This window comes from Typha angustifolia, chromosome 4 (assembly GCF_048772165.1).
Source record: "Typha angustifolia cultivar Huaian chromosome 4, ASM4877216v1, whole genome shotgun sequence".
NCBI classification, from domain to species: Eukaryota; Viridiplantae; Streptophyta; class Magnoliopsida; order Poales; family Typhaceae; genus Typha; species Typha angustifolia.
Genome location: NC_133242.1, coordinates 5,228,470 through 5,244,887, shown reverse-complemented (window position 1 = coordinate 5,244,887; position 16,418 = coordinate 5,228,470). Strand labels below are relative to the sequence as shown.

At 33.6% G+C, this 16,418-nt stretch overlaps 1 protein-coding gene across 1 annotated transcript; it reads right to left on the bottom strand.

The window, feature by feature from the left end:
- Positions 1–5,508: 5,508 nt before the first annotated feature.
- Positions 5,509–16,143, bottom strand: LOC140759516 (HIPL1 protein-like). Its single transcript, XM_073096097.1, has 7 exons — positions 15,811–16,143; positions 15,550–15,707; positions 13,822–14,613; positions 13,464–13,680; positions 10,398–10,576; positions 6,199–6,440; positions 5,509–6,083 (listed from the first exon to the last, which is right to left on the bottom strand). The coding sequence occupies exons 1-7, from the start codon at positions 15,896–15,898 to the stop codon at positions 5,687–5,689; spliced, it is 2,073 nt and encodes a 690-aa protein (XP_072952198.1). The 5' UTR covers positions 15,899–16,143; the 3' UTR covers positions 5,509–5,686.
- Between the last annotated feature and the right edge of the window lie 275 nt (positions 16,144–16,418).

Here is a 16,418-nt window from a genome sequence, read left to right as displayed (position 1 = left end):
ATATCAATATATAAGTATATTTCCATAAATGATAACTAAAATATTTTCATATAAGCCCATTAAACTTGACCTAATAAAATATAATATTTTTATATTTAACCCATTATGTTAAAGCCATTATATCCAACCCAAGCACAACATCTAATGTAAGTTAGTTACCGCTAGGGATTTCACTCCTATTTTCATGTGTTGATAATAATCATTAATTATTTTCTTCCTTATCTTTTATTTAGCTGTAGATAAATCGTAGAAACATCTTAACTTTCCAACCCTAGTCACCTCCCACCTTTAGCAGCCACCTTACAAGCCTATCTCCACCTAAATTTTCATAATTTTCTTATGTCCGGATCAGTCTAGATTTGGTACATAAAAATGGCTAGAGTTTGGAAGATCAAAATACTTTTACAATTATGATCTACTCCTAAAAAGATAAAAATAATAAAAATAAGATAAAAAAATAATTTAGTTTAAACTCAGATTCATTCAATGATGATTTATCAACATATGTCCACTTCTATTTATGAGAATGAAAATCTTAGTATATTAGATCCATATACAAATTATTTAATTTATTTAAAATTTAAGATAATAAGATAAAACTAACTAACTTGACATGACTTAACCCACTTGGTAGAACCGTAACAATTATCCTTATTAAAGTTATTTGAGGTCTACTCTCCAATCATCTCAAGAAAAAAAAAAAAAACTCTCTCTAATCTATGTAATTGTAACATGATATCTTTTTCTAGTTCATCCTACTGTAAATATTTTGCATGGATTCTATCAACATTTATAGGCCTAAGAGCTTACCTAATCTAAAACACTAACTATGTTAGTGACTTAAAACGATTTTATTCGGATTTGATTAGTTAGCAACAGATTTGTCTAAAATTGATCTATTTTAACATTAAGTTTGAGGTGCGATCTATTCAAGTATTAAGTAAGTTTCTAAAAAGACATATTTGGATAAGAAAAACTCCATCAGTACTTACTGCATCAAATATAATACTGGTTAAAAAGTGATATATTTCGATATTAAGTTTGACAGTGGTTTAATAAGTTTCTAAAAATGCATAGTTCAATTAGAGAAAACACTGTGCAGTAGTTACTGCATCAAATAGTTTATAGGAGTAGTGTACAAGGGTTAGGTAAGGCAGATGATAATCCCAAACTGTGGGATGTTAGCTGATGAGGATTTTTTGGAAAGAAAACGAAGTAAATTTTAAACTTGTTTATTGGAGTAAGTAAGTTCTAATCCCCGTGGATGCGATATCAAATGGCAAGTATAAGTGTAAAAGAATTATCGTTTGAGTCGGAGATTTTATTGAATATAAATCGCTTTATTAGTGAGTAGTTTTAGATACTCTGGAGATGGAAAAGTATTAGATATATATAATTGGATGAATGGTTGAGTGTTTTATAATATGTTAAGGGCGACTGTTATCAAGTAAAATCCTACTTAGAGCAATTCTAATCAAGCTCCAAATCACCAAATTTAGAGCCCGGTGGTGCTCCAACCAGGCTTCAAATGGAGCTAGCTTAAGTGTTGCTTCATATTTGGAGCCTCATCCAATAATTTGGAGCCCGGCTCTAAATAACTATTTATCTTCTTAAAATTCTAAATTTATCTTATAAAAATTAACCTAAAAATTTTAATACTGTTTGTATTTTTATCATAGGTAAACTGAATATATAATTAATTTTTTTAACAAAAAGAGTACTATTAGAAAGATCTCGTCAAGACTTTTAAAATGACTTTAATATTAAATTATTTTTAGTTATTTGTAAATTTTTATTTTTAAATTATATAATAAATATTTTTATTTATTATTTAAAATTGGAGTGTCATAAAATTATTCGGATAATGGCTCAAAATTATTTATATTATTAAAGGTGAAATTTTTTGCTTATTTTGTATAATGCAAGTTTGATACTTTTAGTAATTACGTGTAAAGGCTTATTTGGATGTTTATTTGGAGAATATAATTTAGATATATTAAATTAAAAAGTAGTAATTTAAAACTACTCCTAAATTTTTTAAATATTAGTCTTATATATTTTTTAATTAAAAAATAATAATATTAAGATGACCTATTTAGTGATATAAAATATAATATATCAATATATATTATATTAATTAAAGAATAAATATTGACTCTATACTTAAGAGTATTTGGGTTCCAAATATAGAGCTCTCCCTTGAGCTCTGATACCAAATAATATGATCCGATCCTAGAGCTATATTTACGGTGATGATGTTGGTGGGCGGTAGGATGGTAAGATCGAGATAGCATAGATGGAGTGATAATGGTGATGATGATAATGAGGATGGTGGTAAATGGTGTGGGTCGATTTGAGATCTAGAGGGAAATTAGAGGGAGAAGTGGCTGGCCTTACGAGTCTAGAGGGATCGGCAGACAATGGAGGGAGGAACGATGAGCTTAGTGGGCAATGACCTTAGCTTGAGAGAATGAGAGGGAAAGAAGATCGAGAGAGACAAGATAGAGATAGAGGCAAATTAATAATTTCTTCAATGATACTTTACATATATATATAATTTACTTCTATCTCTATATTTTCTCATCTATCTTGTCTCTCTCGATTTAATCCTAAATGGCTTAAAATTATTTGAAACACTCATCACCAAATACACGTATCTCTTACGTGGGTTGAACCCATGTAGTTTCCATGTAACCTGTTGGTCAAAGTTTCTGCACAATAACAAAATAAAAACCCAACATTTTTACAAATAATACAACAAAAGAAATCTAAAATATCACATGCTATAACAAGCTCCAAAATATATATATCCATACAATTTATATAGAAAAAATACCTATATAGGGGCTGACATCCATCTAACTTATTTTACAACAATAAAATAGATAAAAGAGACTATGAACAACTTTTCCCCAGCCTTTACGGACTCGAAGTTATCCATTAATCGACAAGCATCTCCGTAGCAATGGCAACTCTAGTGACGCTGTGGCGTGGCAAGAAGCAAAAAGAGGTGAGCGGTAGCTACTGGGTGAGGGAGAAAGGAAAAGAAAAGAAGAAAAAGAAGGGATGGAGGGAAAGAAAAGAAAACAACGCATGTACTTGGCGCGTGCGCTCACTATAAGTTTTTTTTGTATAATTTGATAGGGGATGTTACAATAATTAAGTCCTTAATAAAAAAATAATCAATTTAACCCTAATTGGATTGAAATTAGTATGGGTGTTTGAACAATGTTGGCTAGGGTGTTTGAACAATGTTGGCTAAATGTTTAAACACTTTGTCAACATCATGAAGTTGAGATATTTGAACACCGTTGGCTGAGCAATAGATTGCTCGAGCTCGAAATCAGAAGTGTCATTTTAAAAATAACAATAGCTAAACATAGATAAGTAGATTCCACCCAACAAGTCCAATCTTCTTATGAGGTGATCAGGTTAGACTATAATCACATCATTCCTTTTCATATATCTATATTACATTTATGTAACATAGAAGCCACCTACTAATAAAAATAGGTTTGCAAGTTCTTACTTAGGTACAATCTTTAGTGTATTGACTTATATTAGTAAAAAGCTTTACTTTAGAATAATAATAATAATAATAATAATAATAATAATACATTGCTAATAAAAGACAATTTTTCTTTAATTAATAGGCTATAAATGGCACTTATGGAATTAAATTTAGTCAATATATCTAGATTTGCCTTAACTGTCAACTACTATAGTTAAATCTCTAGTATTACAGATTAGGTGAGTGGCAAAGGAGAAATTAGAGTTCAAACTAATACTTGCACTTATGTTAGTTAAAGTAACTACAATAAATTTTTTTATTAAATATGACTTAGTAAATGTAAGGATAATGATATGGATTATGATTCCTTGTATATGTTTATTTATATGGTATAAAATTCAAAGATTTATGTTTGGTTAGATTCATTCGTGAAAGAGTAAAATAAATAGTATTGGTCCAAAATCAACATAGATAAACCGATTATAACTTAGAGAAAATGGAATATGAGGAAGCTGGATGGGCATTTAAATTATTGGGTTAGATGTGTTTTACCTCTTGGAACAAAATCACTTTATCCTCTATCCTTTGAACTTTGTTTTGTATAATCATGAGCAATTTGCGTTAAAAATCTTTTAGTTTTTAAATTGATAGAAATAGACCGTTAAAATTATAATTTTGAATTTTTTAATGATTTAGCCATAATAAATACCAAAAAGACCGTCATGTCCTAAAAATAATATCACATATAACTAATATAATTTATACGCTTCGCCTATGCAAAATAACACTCTAATTTTCAACATTACGCATATCGAGATTTTTTTAAAAAAAGTCACACTTCACCTTTACAATGTATATGCATTGTTTATGCAAAATGTATGCTCTAATTTTAAAAAATCTCACATATACGCATTCTTTATACAAAAAGGTATGTTCTAATTTTCAACAATATGCATATCGAGATTTTTTAAAAAAACGTCATACATCACTTATATAATTTATATGTATTGCTTATGTAAAATGTATGCTCTAATTTAAACAATATGCATTGAGATTTAAAAAAAACTTCACACATCATTAATATAATATATACACATCGCTTATGCAAAATGTTTAATACAATTTATAACAATGTGACGGCGCATCAAAATTTATAATAATGTGCGCATCAAAATTTAAAAGAACATGTCACACATCACCTATGTAACTTATATAAATCACTTATACAAAAGTATACTCTAATTTTTAACAATATGCGTATCGAGATTAAACGGTTGAATTAAATTAGAGAAATCATAAATTAGTCTAAATCAGTAAAAAATACCTAAATTTACAATTCAATAATAGGAGGGCTATTTTTATTAATTAAAAAATAATTTTTTTTTTTACTATAAATCTGCCGAATAACCACACCTCGAAATACAAATATCATTAGCGGAGATGACAAATTGCACACACTCTTGGTTTTGTTAAATAAATATGTATTAAAAGAAAAGAAATTTAGAATGGCTTAGTTATAACACGAAGTAAAACTATCAGAAATTTACACCAAATTAATAGAACCCATCCAAATTTCCCCTTCATATCAAATATAAAAATTATAAAATTATAAAATGCCTTATATAATGCACACACTCTTGGTTTTGATAAAAGAATTTATATAAAAGAGTATTGTAATTTTAGGCATAAGTATAAGGGAATAAAATATTTTTGATATTTTTAAATTAAAAAGACACAAGCACCATTAATTTTGGATGTAAAACTTAATAATCGAAATTTAGTCAAAGGTGTATAAAGACATAGTAATATAAAATAAATTTTCAGAGGGTAAAGTGATTTTAGTCCAAAGTACCAAAGGTTAAATATATTTAATCCTAAACTATTCTATTCGGGGAGAATATGGTTTCTTAGAATCTACACCCATAGTAGTCCTTTAATCAGTCATTGCAATTGTAAATAGAGTAATCTCTTTTTACCTTGTAACCAGCTTCAAAAATATAATCCTCAATGATGTAGTTTCCTGGATACCAAACACAGCATTACACTATCCTTATCCCGGAAATAGTCTAAACTTATACAGCAGTATTGACAACCAGGATACCTGGCATTAATTACTAGAGATGCAACTCCTACTACCAAAATCAGATACAGTGTACATTGACGTCCTAAGATCACTTAGAAGCTAATAGTAGTAAGTAGGAGTGATACAAACAAGAACAGCATAACTTTCATTGTTACATTCTGCAAATTGGATGCTGATGAGGAAGTACCGGCAGGCGATGTTGAGATATCAGTAGTGTTCTCCTTCGGGCAAGTGTAATTGCAGAGGCTTGGCCGCACCACACGGTAAACACCTTTGCTCGTCAGGATAAAGACATCTTTGTTGTTATCCTCTCCAAACGAGTATATATAGCCTAACGATGGAAGCGAACTACCTTCAACCGGATCACAGGGAATGGGAGAGTTCTTGGAGCAACTAAAAGGGATGATGGTGCTGCTGAAGTTTCCACTGCCTTCAGGGTTCTCTGTACCAGTCCACAGTGTTGTTGCATACAGATCAGCATACAGGTATCTGACGTCCCATAAGCAGATCATGAAGTTAAATACCCATCTAAAGCAATCTATATGGATCTAAAGAAACTTGATAGGGTTACAATTAAATGCCATGTTTATATGTTGTTCTGTACCTTCCATACATGCACGGATCAGTCAATGACCTATAAACGTAGCCACCGATAATTGATGCAGATCCCACATTGTTATTGGCAGCTGAGTGATAATAGCCCATGATGGGGAAAATGGGATTTATGGAGTTGACTGAAGTATTTCCTCCAGGAGTCTCTAGAGGGTGATAAAGATCAGGACCCTCGTAAACCCGCCATCCATAGTTTCCACCTTTAGAGATCAGATCAACTTCTTCGTATGATTCCTACAATTATAAGTATCAACCATCAGACCCAGCCAAACGAACAAAAATATAAGTAATGACTTCATAAGTGCAGAACAAATAATCAATCATGTTCTCTTCAAATAAAGATAAAATGATGCAGCATGCCCAATGCAAATGTGCATTCTTATTTCTGTCATCAAGGAAAGGTCTAATTATGTACTGCAGACTAGTCTTATGGGCTCACAATGCACATAACAATAACAAGCCTCTTAATATGGTGCATATATCTGATTAAACCAGAGTCCATGAACGAAATGAGTTCATGATTAATTAGATGTTATGAGAACCTCGGCTCATCCTTGACATCAGAGCAAAACGTATAGAAAATTAGAGCTAATCAATCCCATGAATTAGGATGAATTTTAGCGTTGACAATCTCTTCATAACTAATGTAACATGGATCAACAGGAAAAGTAAGATGGCTAAACACCTCAACTATGTTATTAAGTTGATCAACATGCATAGATCTAATGCTTCTTTGTGGGATAACCATGAGGTTTTCCCTTTGTGGGAGTGAGAGTAATTACTATTTTGTGGGTCGACCACTTATGGATAGATCTAATGCTTCTTTGTGGGATAACAACAATTTTTAACCTAAAGCGATGAAGAGGATTGGATAGGAGAGGTAACTTATCTAGTTGCAATTATCTCTCTCTCATTATTACCCACTTCTAATTGATGACTGGCTAATATATAAGTGTTGACCTATGGCCCTGTGCAGCAGCTCAGCTCCGGAATCATACATGAACTGCCTCACACAACTCTTCCTAAGAAAGGTAGAAGCCTAGCTCTCACTGTCGTCTAACAACTTAAGGTTTTAAAGTAGTAGGTAAATAAACTTACTATTAGAGCAAAGATTCTAAATTTGAGTCCTAATAGGCTAATATGCTGTTTAAAATATATAATCTTCATCTATCTAAGTCGTATTCACTTTTTGAGCCTCTCAAATGCAGAAGTGAGGGAGAATGCTACAATATAAAATATCAAAACTACCATCCCATAACAGCCAAAGCTTTCAGAGTTGCTGGTCAATTAACACTCATTATTCTTCAAATTCTACATAATAATAGCTAGACCATCAAGATAAAAAGGGACGTGAGTTAGCTACACTAGCTCTATCCTAATTGCTGACAGTAAAGTTTAAACAGTGATAATAAAAAAGATTAGATGTTTATAAAGGGTTTACAGATCAATGAGACCATCTCTAGGAATTAATCAACTACCAATTCTGTTTGCTCAAAAACTATTATAGGTTAGACTTTTTAGAGCTTTTTCAATGTAAAATTTAGTGGCTTTTGGGTGTAACTCGTGTAATGCATCTCATAAGTTGATGGCTTAAGTGAGGATTCGACCTAGGAATAATAAAAAAGGTGTTCCTTTTCTGTTTGTGATGCGATCCGGGTTAGATTGGATCACATCATAGAGACATTGGGCTCGATGGATCAAGTTTAGTTATCTTATTTATTCTGCTTATGTAGTTTAATTAGAGTTTAAGTACGTTAGATTTTTTTTAATTAACTAAGTTTAGTTTATTTAACTTCTGCGTGATTTTAGAAAAATATTTTACAGATATTCATCAGTCGACTGAATATTATGAAACCTTTTAGAGAAGATCAGACGTCCTAATCTACAACTTTTGTATTCAAAGTTTCTCCAGATTAAGACTATTCGTGGCAGAATGAAGAAATATTTCAAGAAGGATAAAAAATGTTGATTTAGCTAAGTCATTTTTATCTCTAAGTCATGTTTATCTTTAATATAAGTCTTTTAAGGTAAGTCTAGTTAAGTTATGTAAGCCACTGATACAAGTTCAATTAAGTCATGTAAAACACTAAGACAAATTTAATTAAATCATGTAAGCCTTTAATACAAGTCGTAGTTTGAGTCGTATAAACTTTTAGGGCTAAGTTCGAGTAGAATTCATTGTACCTAATTTCTATATATAGAGGAGTTGGGCTTTATTCATCCAAGCATTGAAAAATTATTTTAGTCGAGTTTATCCTGGGAGTAAGAGTAAGATAATTTAGAAGTAAAAGTAAATTAATCATATCTATTTATTTATCTAGGAGTAGATCTAAGTTAGAAATCCAAATTCTACCTCTAATCTATAACCACAGTTATCTCTAGTAGCCACCCTACCCTACGACCGTCCACCACCACTCTTGGCCATCCGCCACCCTCTGACTACCTCTGAAATGTTGGATATTTACCGTTCTACCCCGTTCTGACCTAGCCCCACTATTTTAATTATATCTTTTCATCCAGATAGCCAATTGATGTGAAACCAGAGCCATTAGAATCCTAACTCACGAGGTACCCGATCTAGATTTTTATAATTTTATTACGTTCGGATCGATCCAAATCTGGTTTGTAATAGTTTGTACTACAGAAGCCAGAAGGAACATAAATTCATGCCAAAGGTAGTAAAAGTATCATAGATGGTTTACTAGTACTCTAGTAATATTCATTTGTTTTTCTTAGAGGACCATTGATATAATCCAATAACGTGGGTTAAGTCAGTTAAGTCAGTTGAGTCGAGTCGAGTTACTTAGTTAGATTTGCTTATTGTTTTGAATTTCAAATATAATGGATAATTCGCATGTGGATTCGATCAACTAGGATCTTCTTTTTATAAATAGGAATGGTCATGAATTAATAATTATTGTGAAGTTGATCATTGAGTTTAGTTATTGTATTATCTCGTTCATGTCTTTTATTTCAACCATTAGATCATCTTTATCTTCGTAGAAGTAGATCGTATCCGTAGAACCTCCCAAGCTTCCAAACTCTAGCTACCATTTTTCTCCATAAACCACCCTACTCTACGACCGTCTACCACTCTCCGACGACTGCCGCAATATTGGATATTTACTGATCTGTCCCATTCTGATCTTCCTTCACTGTTTTATTTTTAACTTTTCATTCCGACCTAGGATACATGTGAAACCAGAACCATTAGAACCCTAACTCAAATAGCTACCATCCAAATAAATATCACAATTTTCTTACATCCAAATCGGTCCAGATCTGGTGCGTAATAGCTATTAAGAGCCAGACATCTATACATAGAGTATCCAATAAGTTTCATATTTGATTCCAGCACAGCGATAGCACTGAAGTACTTGTGTTTTACAGTCAATCACAAAGTCTAGAATCTAGTCACATATTACTCTTATTGGTTTTTTTAACCTACATCCAACAATTATTAATAATGTTGTTTCCATAAAACATAGCTTACAACTTCTCCAAGTCATTACTGCTCACATTCTGTAAGAGAGTGCTCATCAACTCTTCTATGCTATTATAGAGGTGCTTTCACTTTAACTATCTTCCATTGCGTTCATATCAACATATTAACGAGAGATGAGACAGTTCAAAAACAGCAAATGTTAACTTTGAAGCAATCATGCTTATTTGCATTTGAACCCATTTGTTCCACAATCACACATGATCAACCCAAAAGGACTGTATGGGCCTATGGGGCACATACTTGATTCATATGATGATATGAGCACAGAAAACTTCAAAGCTTGCTAAACTTTTCAGTTTCAACTTAAAAATGTTGATATTATTAGATAACTAATTAACCCAAAAGCTTAAGATTTAGGTAAATGAACCTTCCAAGCCATATATGCATGTATATTTGATGTTCCTATCTTCTTCAGTTCTGTCATAAAACTAAAGAGATTTAAGGATCTACGTAGTATGTACCATCAAAGGACATTCCCTTGGAGGGATAGATCATAAGGATGCTGAAAGATATATTGATTGGACAATATCACTTAGTGAACAATAATATGCCCCCATGAGTTATATCAGCAGCAGAATGGGATCATTAGATTTAAGTCTTAAGACTTTTAAGTTGACAAATTTCATTGCTTCAGAAGATAGTATAGAACTTTTGACATATATACTCAAAGAACCTGGAAAAAGTACCTGGCCGACATCTGCACAGAAAAAGTAAGAAGGCCTTTCTGTATCAAAACTGCATCGCCACGGATTTCTTAGACCATAGGCCCAAATTTCACCTTCCAATTCACTATCATCTGCAGATGGATTATCCTTTGGAATAGAGTAGTTTCCCCATAAACCAAGGTCACTTATTTTGCTTGGACCTGGAAAAGGGATAGGTTAGGAAAGGCTACAAAAGATGAATAGAGCAGTAGAATTATTGATCCTGCATATTCTATTGTTCTACATCATGCCACTACTACGCATTAGATAGCATGAGAATCAAATAAAGCAAGCTTACATAAGCCAAGAAATAAAGAAAAAAATGCTTTCTTCTTCTTCGTCCTATACGTGAAACATAGATTAGTGTGACGCCAAAGTCTTTGGTGTGATTCCAACGAGCCAGAATGAGTCTAGTAGTTATCCTTTTCATTGAGGCTATTGTTTTTCTCATTCTTTCTTTTATTTATTATTTTCTTCCTTAACTCTTATCTTTCATATCTCAATATCCTTTTCATTCTTTCTTCTTCCTATACGTTTTTTTTTTATCTACTTCTATGTTACCTTTAATCTTCTTGAATTCTTTGTTCTCCTGTATCTGTGCTACAATAATTTGATATCAAAACTATTCATCCTACATCAAAATAATATGAACAAGAGAGAGCAGACATGTTATACACCTTAAGATTTCATGAAAAGGAACATAACTAAGTAGACATGATTTTGTTACGATCCGGGTTGAGCTAGGTCCATCTAGAGGATGATCCATAGGCCAAGTTGGTTCACTCAAAGAGCATTGGACTATGCTTAACACAGTTATTCACTCTATTTGCTTATTTACTTATTGCATTTGCTTTAGTTTAGTCTCGCATTAGATAATGGGCTAAATCCACTTGTATCTCTCTCATATATATATAGAAGGGTTGGTCTTCACTTGTAGACATTATGGGTGAATTATTATGAAACTTCTAGCTTGAGCCCACTTCTCCCCCTTTTATCAGTCTAGGACTTGACTCATCATGGTTATGTCCCTCTCTCCCGTATTCGACTAGCCCTTCCCTCTCGACCTTGAGAGCCAACTCCCTCCTCCCTTACCTTCTTTGCCTTGCGTAACACCGTGATCTAACCTACACCATCTCATTCATCTCCTCCATGTCCTAAGGTCTTTCCTACGCCCATAAACCTTCCACTATCTGTCGACGACCTCCATCTCATCGATCCTTAGGTTCTACCTTTCATGTCCATCTCACAACCATTTGATCTGCAGTCAGTAGTTACATAGATCTACTCATCCGATCGACCTAAATTTCCTTAACTATTCTTTCATATCTTTCCTATCCCCTTCCATCAGATTCCATGTATTATCCATAGCCATTCTATCTCCAACATTCATCCCTAATCCTTTATAATCATCCTCCATCTAACCATTCATCTACCATATCTCGCCATTCATCTACCATATCTCAAAATCTGACGGTTGGATTCGATACGTTTTACGGACGCCCTGAACCGTGACCGTAACATATTTAGCTTGTAGGATTAAAATGAATTGCATATAATAAAAGTATGGACCCTCTTATCATGAAAAGATATGAAAAAATTCATATAGTATAGTTCTTGCATCTATAATAAAAGTATGGACCCAATCCATCTTATACTTTCAAATCTAACACATGAAAAGTTAGCATGATTTATTTCCATGTAGGAGTTTGCTGAGGTTAGCTGGTATTGTGGTATCACTTTTTTCATTCTACTCTTGATCTACTTTGATCACATTGCTATCGAATTTTTTCTTTATGTTCACTGATTTACAAGTTTGTGAAACTTTGTTTTCCTTGCATTGTTTTGGTTTCCCAAGAAAGTAGCTTCACTACTTGAAAGTATTCATGTAGAAGCCAGGGTTCCCCCCATCCCCTGGCTCAACAGCTTTCTCTGTTCTCCAATAGGACCATTTCTGAAGCAGCAGCAATTAAAACTTTTAGATGGATGGCTGTGTAAACCATATTGACTCATGTTCGTCTGCTTTAAGTCCAATTTAGTATCAACTCTGATAAAGAGAATATATCGACATACCTATATCAAGGATATTTTTCATACTGCTTTTGTGCTGACCATTTCTGACCAGTATAGATATATAGCACAGGGACAGGCCAATAACTTGCTGACACAATGGCATCTGCCTGCATCTATTAAATACGAATATGGGATACAGATACGATATAATACTAATATGCCAATATGGTAAATCCTAAAGTATAAGGGTATGATATGCCTAGACTATGTAGCTTCATATATATATATGAATTAGTGACTTTTGTTACTTTCATTTTCTTAGTTAAGAAATTCTATATTATTTGTCTATGATATTTCATATAAGGAGACCTTCAATTAAATTATCAAAAGAACTACCATTCATAACAAATTTTATTTGGCTTCTATTGATAGTAATCTCGGAAGTATCTAAGAAGTATCCGAGAAGTATCCACATATTAATTTCACTTTTAAAAATTCAGATATTTTACGGAAGTATCCAATAAGAATCTGGAAATATCCGACGAGTATAGCATCTGATATGGATATGGCAAGGGTATAGAAGTATCTGTGTTTCTTAGGTCTGCATTTAAGTCCAATTTAGTATCAATCCTCATAAAGGGATATGTCAGTATACCCACATTGAGGATATAACTTGCCTATACAGCAGCAGCATCCTTCAAAAAGCATTTATAATTTCATTTTGTAGACAAATTTCTGAGAATTCTATGCCTAATGGTGATAAAATTATGATGAAAACAAATATAGTTGCACTAGATGTTCTAAAATTAACAAAAAGAACTTCTTTCTAGAATGTTGTAATATGAGTACTGTTAAAGGTTGCTCATAAAGAAAAATTGAAGCATAAATGGACTCAAGCATTTCTTTCCTATAGACATCATGAATAACACACGACAGTTCTGCAACCTGAGAAGCAATAATCATCTGATATGAAAAAAAGTGTAAAAGAAAACAAACTTGTAGACTCTCTGTGCCTGGAGAGTAAAGATTAAGACTTACTTGGTATGTTATCAATGTCAAGTCGCATAATTTTTCCAAGCAATGATTTTTTATTCTGAGAAAAATTGAAGGGATCTCCCTTCTTCCCGCCATCTCCCATCATAAAGTAAAGATATCCATCTGCAGGTCCAAAAAGAATCTGCCCTCCATGATTAGATGTATAAGGGAGCCCCATAGTAAAGATCCTTCTCACTTCTAACGGGCTAGCAGTTTCTGCCTAATCAATTGAAAATGAGAATCAAAAGCTTGTCATGGGAATTTTTCATCCAAGAACCAGGTAAGAGAAACATAAAAAAATAGCTAGATAAGAAAAGAAAGATGTTTTCATATTGCAGTAAATGGAAGTACATATGTCCACCTTGGAAGGCATTGATGAGGAACTATTAACAGTGTATTCTGCAACAACACTTTGATATTGGCATGGCTGAGCACCACTATCTGACCCAAGCTTTGATGGATCACAACCCACATCAGAATTACATGAACACCTTCCAGAACAGCTAGCTGATTTATCTTTATCACAGTTGTATGAAACAAAAAGACGCCCATTGGCCGTATAGTTTGGATGAAATGCTAGACCAAATAGTCCAAACTGAGTACTATAATAGACTTCATCAGTTAAATCAAGAAACGGGTCTGCCTCATCAATTATTAGTGTTCCTCCAGATCCTTGTTCAGGGACAGTTGCTAACCATATCTTACCAGGTTGGTTTGAGAAGAAGACACGATTGGACCCATCAGGGTGAGCAACCATGTTAAGGTAAGATCCATTACCAATCCTCTCAAGACAAAGACCTTTAGGAGCAGGTATATTTTGTGTACTGTTAAATGAGACTGATTTGCCATTGAAGCATACAGATTGATCACTAGATGAACCTCCAAATGCTGCACAAAAGTCATTCCCTGATTGCCAGACATTAGAAAGTTTATTTGAAGAAATTGGTAGTCCAGCGCTTCCTTGTGATGGAGGTTCAAAAGGAGAATTCAATATGGATATATCCTTGCAAGTATCCCAAACTTGTGTGCAGAAGTCCTTTGCGGAATCCTTTGACTGCACACTGCTTGATGAAAGGCTAGAGTTGCACAATGTAGGAACTGTCTTTAGTTTTGGTTCAACATTGAAAAGCTCAGCTGAAAATGGATCACACTTCTGCAAATGAATTAGATGTTAGTTTCCTAGACAGAATATCCTACAGGTAAAGATTGAATAGCTTATGTAGTTGCACATAACGACATGTCAAACCAAGTGACAAGCAAGTTGAATGTAGAAAAAGCTTCAAAAGTGTAAGTAGATAGACCAAGAAGGCGGGTTTTGTGTGAAGTTGCTGACTATTCTCTTCAGTTGTACATTATAAACAATGAAAAATATTCTAGAAAGGAAAATGAAGAAAAAAAAGAAGAAAATAAATTAATGGTAATATACATCAACAGTTTATATCTCTAAAACATAATCCACATATAATAGTGACCACAGTAGTGATAGCAATGAGATCAACTTAATTCTACAACAAGAACAAAAGAGATCAACTCAATTTTATTTTGAGGAGTACACTCTAAGGATTGGAAAGGAAGAAACCTACCAAAAAGATATCTAAATTTCAAAACAGCAAAATGCAGTTGCTTAATGAACCGTAAGTGCATCAGAGATTAAAGGGTAAAGAACAATGACAGGCAGATCAGACGAGAATACGAGATAGATTAATCTTGTTAGAATAAGCATATAAAAAATTTGCAAGTAAAATAAAAATCGTAGTGAAATAGAGAGAACTTTCTAGAATCTTTTTTCCACTCCGATTACAGACAACCACCTGTGCTCCTATAAAATTAGCTTAGCTGAATGATGCATCTCAAAATTCTGAACAAGACAAAGGAGTACTTTTCAACAGATCATCACAATTCATGCAGGCTACTACAAGATTTAATACCACCAACCAAGGGGAATCAGAAGCATCACAATAACCCATTAACCAACTTGAATTTTCTCTTGAAGTCAATCATCAATAGATCAATAGGACCATCGGAATCACAAAACCAAGAAAGAGAATTCCATTTCAGAGATTTGCAGCTACTCAGAGCTTATAAGTACCACGCAGAGGATGGACTTGACGACAGAGGCGCAGCCTGCGTCCGAGATGTTCATCGACTTGAACCACTTCCCGAGCGCGGCGTCATCCGTCGCATTGCAGCAGCTGCTCCCATTGTAAGAGCAAAAGCTCAACGGCGTCTTCAGCGTCACGGGCGCCCCTGATCACAGACGCAATACAACAAACATCTCGCATGTCACTATGCTGACACTAACAGAGCAACACGAATTAGTGAAACAACTCAAGAATTAGCGAAGACCCACTTGAATCCGTGCACAGGGGGAAAGAATAGCAGTTGGGTAGGAGGAAAATTAGGAGGAGGATAAGAGGACCCATCACCAGCAATCTCATCCCTAAGCAAGATGGCTCCTTTAAATTTGAGCCTATGTGAGGATATGGTTCAAATAGTAGTGAAGCATGGAGGTAACAAAGTCAGAGAGTGGAGAAGGAGACACAAATCACTACATGGATGGTGAGAGGTTTGACCAAGTGATACCAACAACCCATATGGATCAAAAAATAAAGATAAAGAAGAGACTGCGTGCTCTGCGGTGGGCGGAGTCGGCGGAGACCACCCCATTTAAGATTTTTTTGTCTAAATCAATACAAAGTGGGGACTGGGGAGAGGTTGGGCATATATATATATATATATATGGTATTTTACACATCACCACCTATGTTTGTCTAAATGCGAAAAAACTCCTGTTATGACATGATTTAGATTTATGTGACAAGACTCCGTTCTTCACGGCGAAATTGAGAATTTGACTCCCCTTAGCGACGATTTATAGATTAGTCCCTCAAAAAATAGGAATGTACTAAGGATATTTCTTATGAACTAACTAACAACATAAGCCCCTTCTCAATTATG

What these genes read in the sequence shown, in the direction of transcription:
- LOC140759516 (XM_073096097.1), bottom strand. Translation starts at nt 15,898, where the DNA reads ATGAGATTGCTGGTGATGGGTCCTCTTATCCTCCTCCTAATTTTCCTC. An exon ending in TGACATTGATAACATACCAA is followed by an intron (nt 10,577 to 13,463) that starts GTAAGTCTTAAT and finishes TCCCTTTTCCAG; the next exon opens with GTCCAAGCAAAATAAGTGAC. An exon ending in GATCCGTGCATGTATGGAAG is followed by an intron (nt 6,084 to 6,198) that starts GTACAGAACAAC and finishes ATGGGACGTCAG; the next exon opens with ATACCTGTATGCTGATCTGT.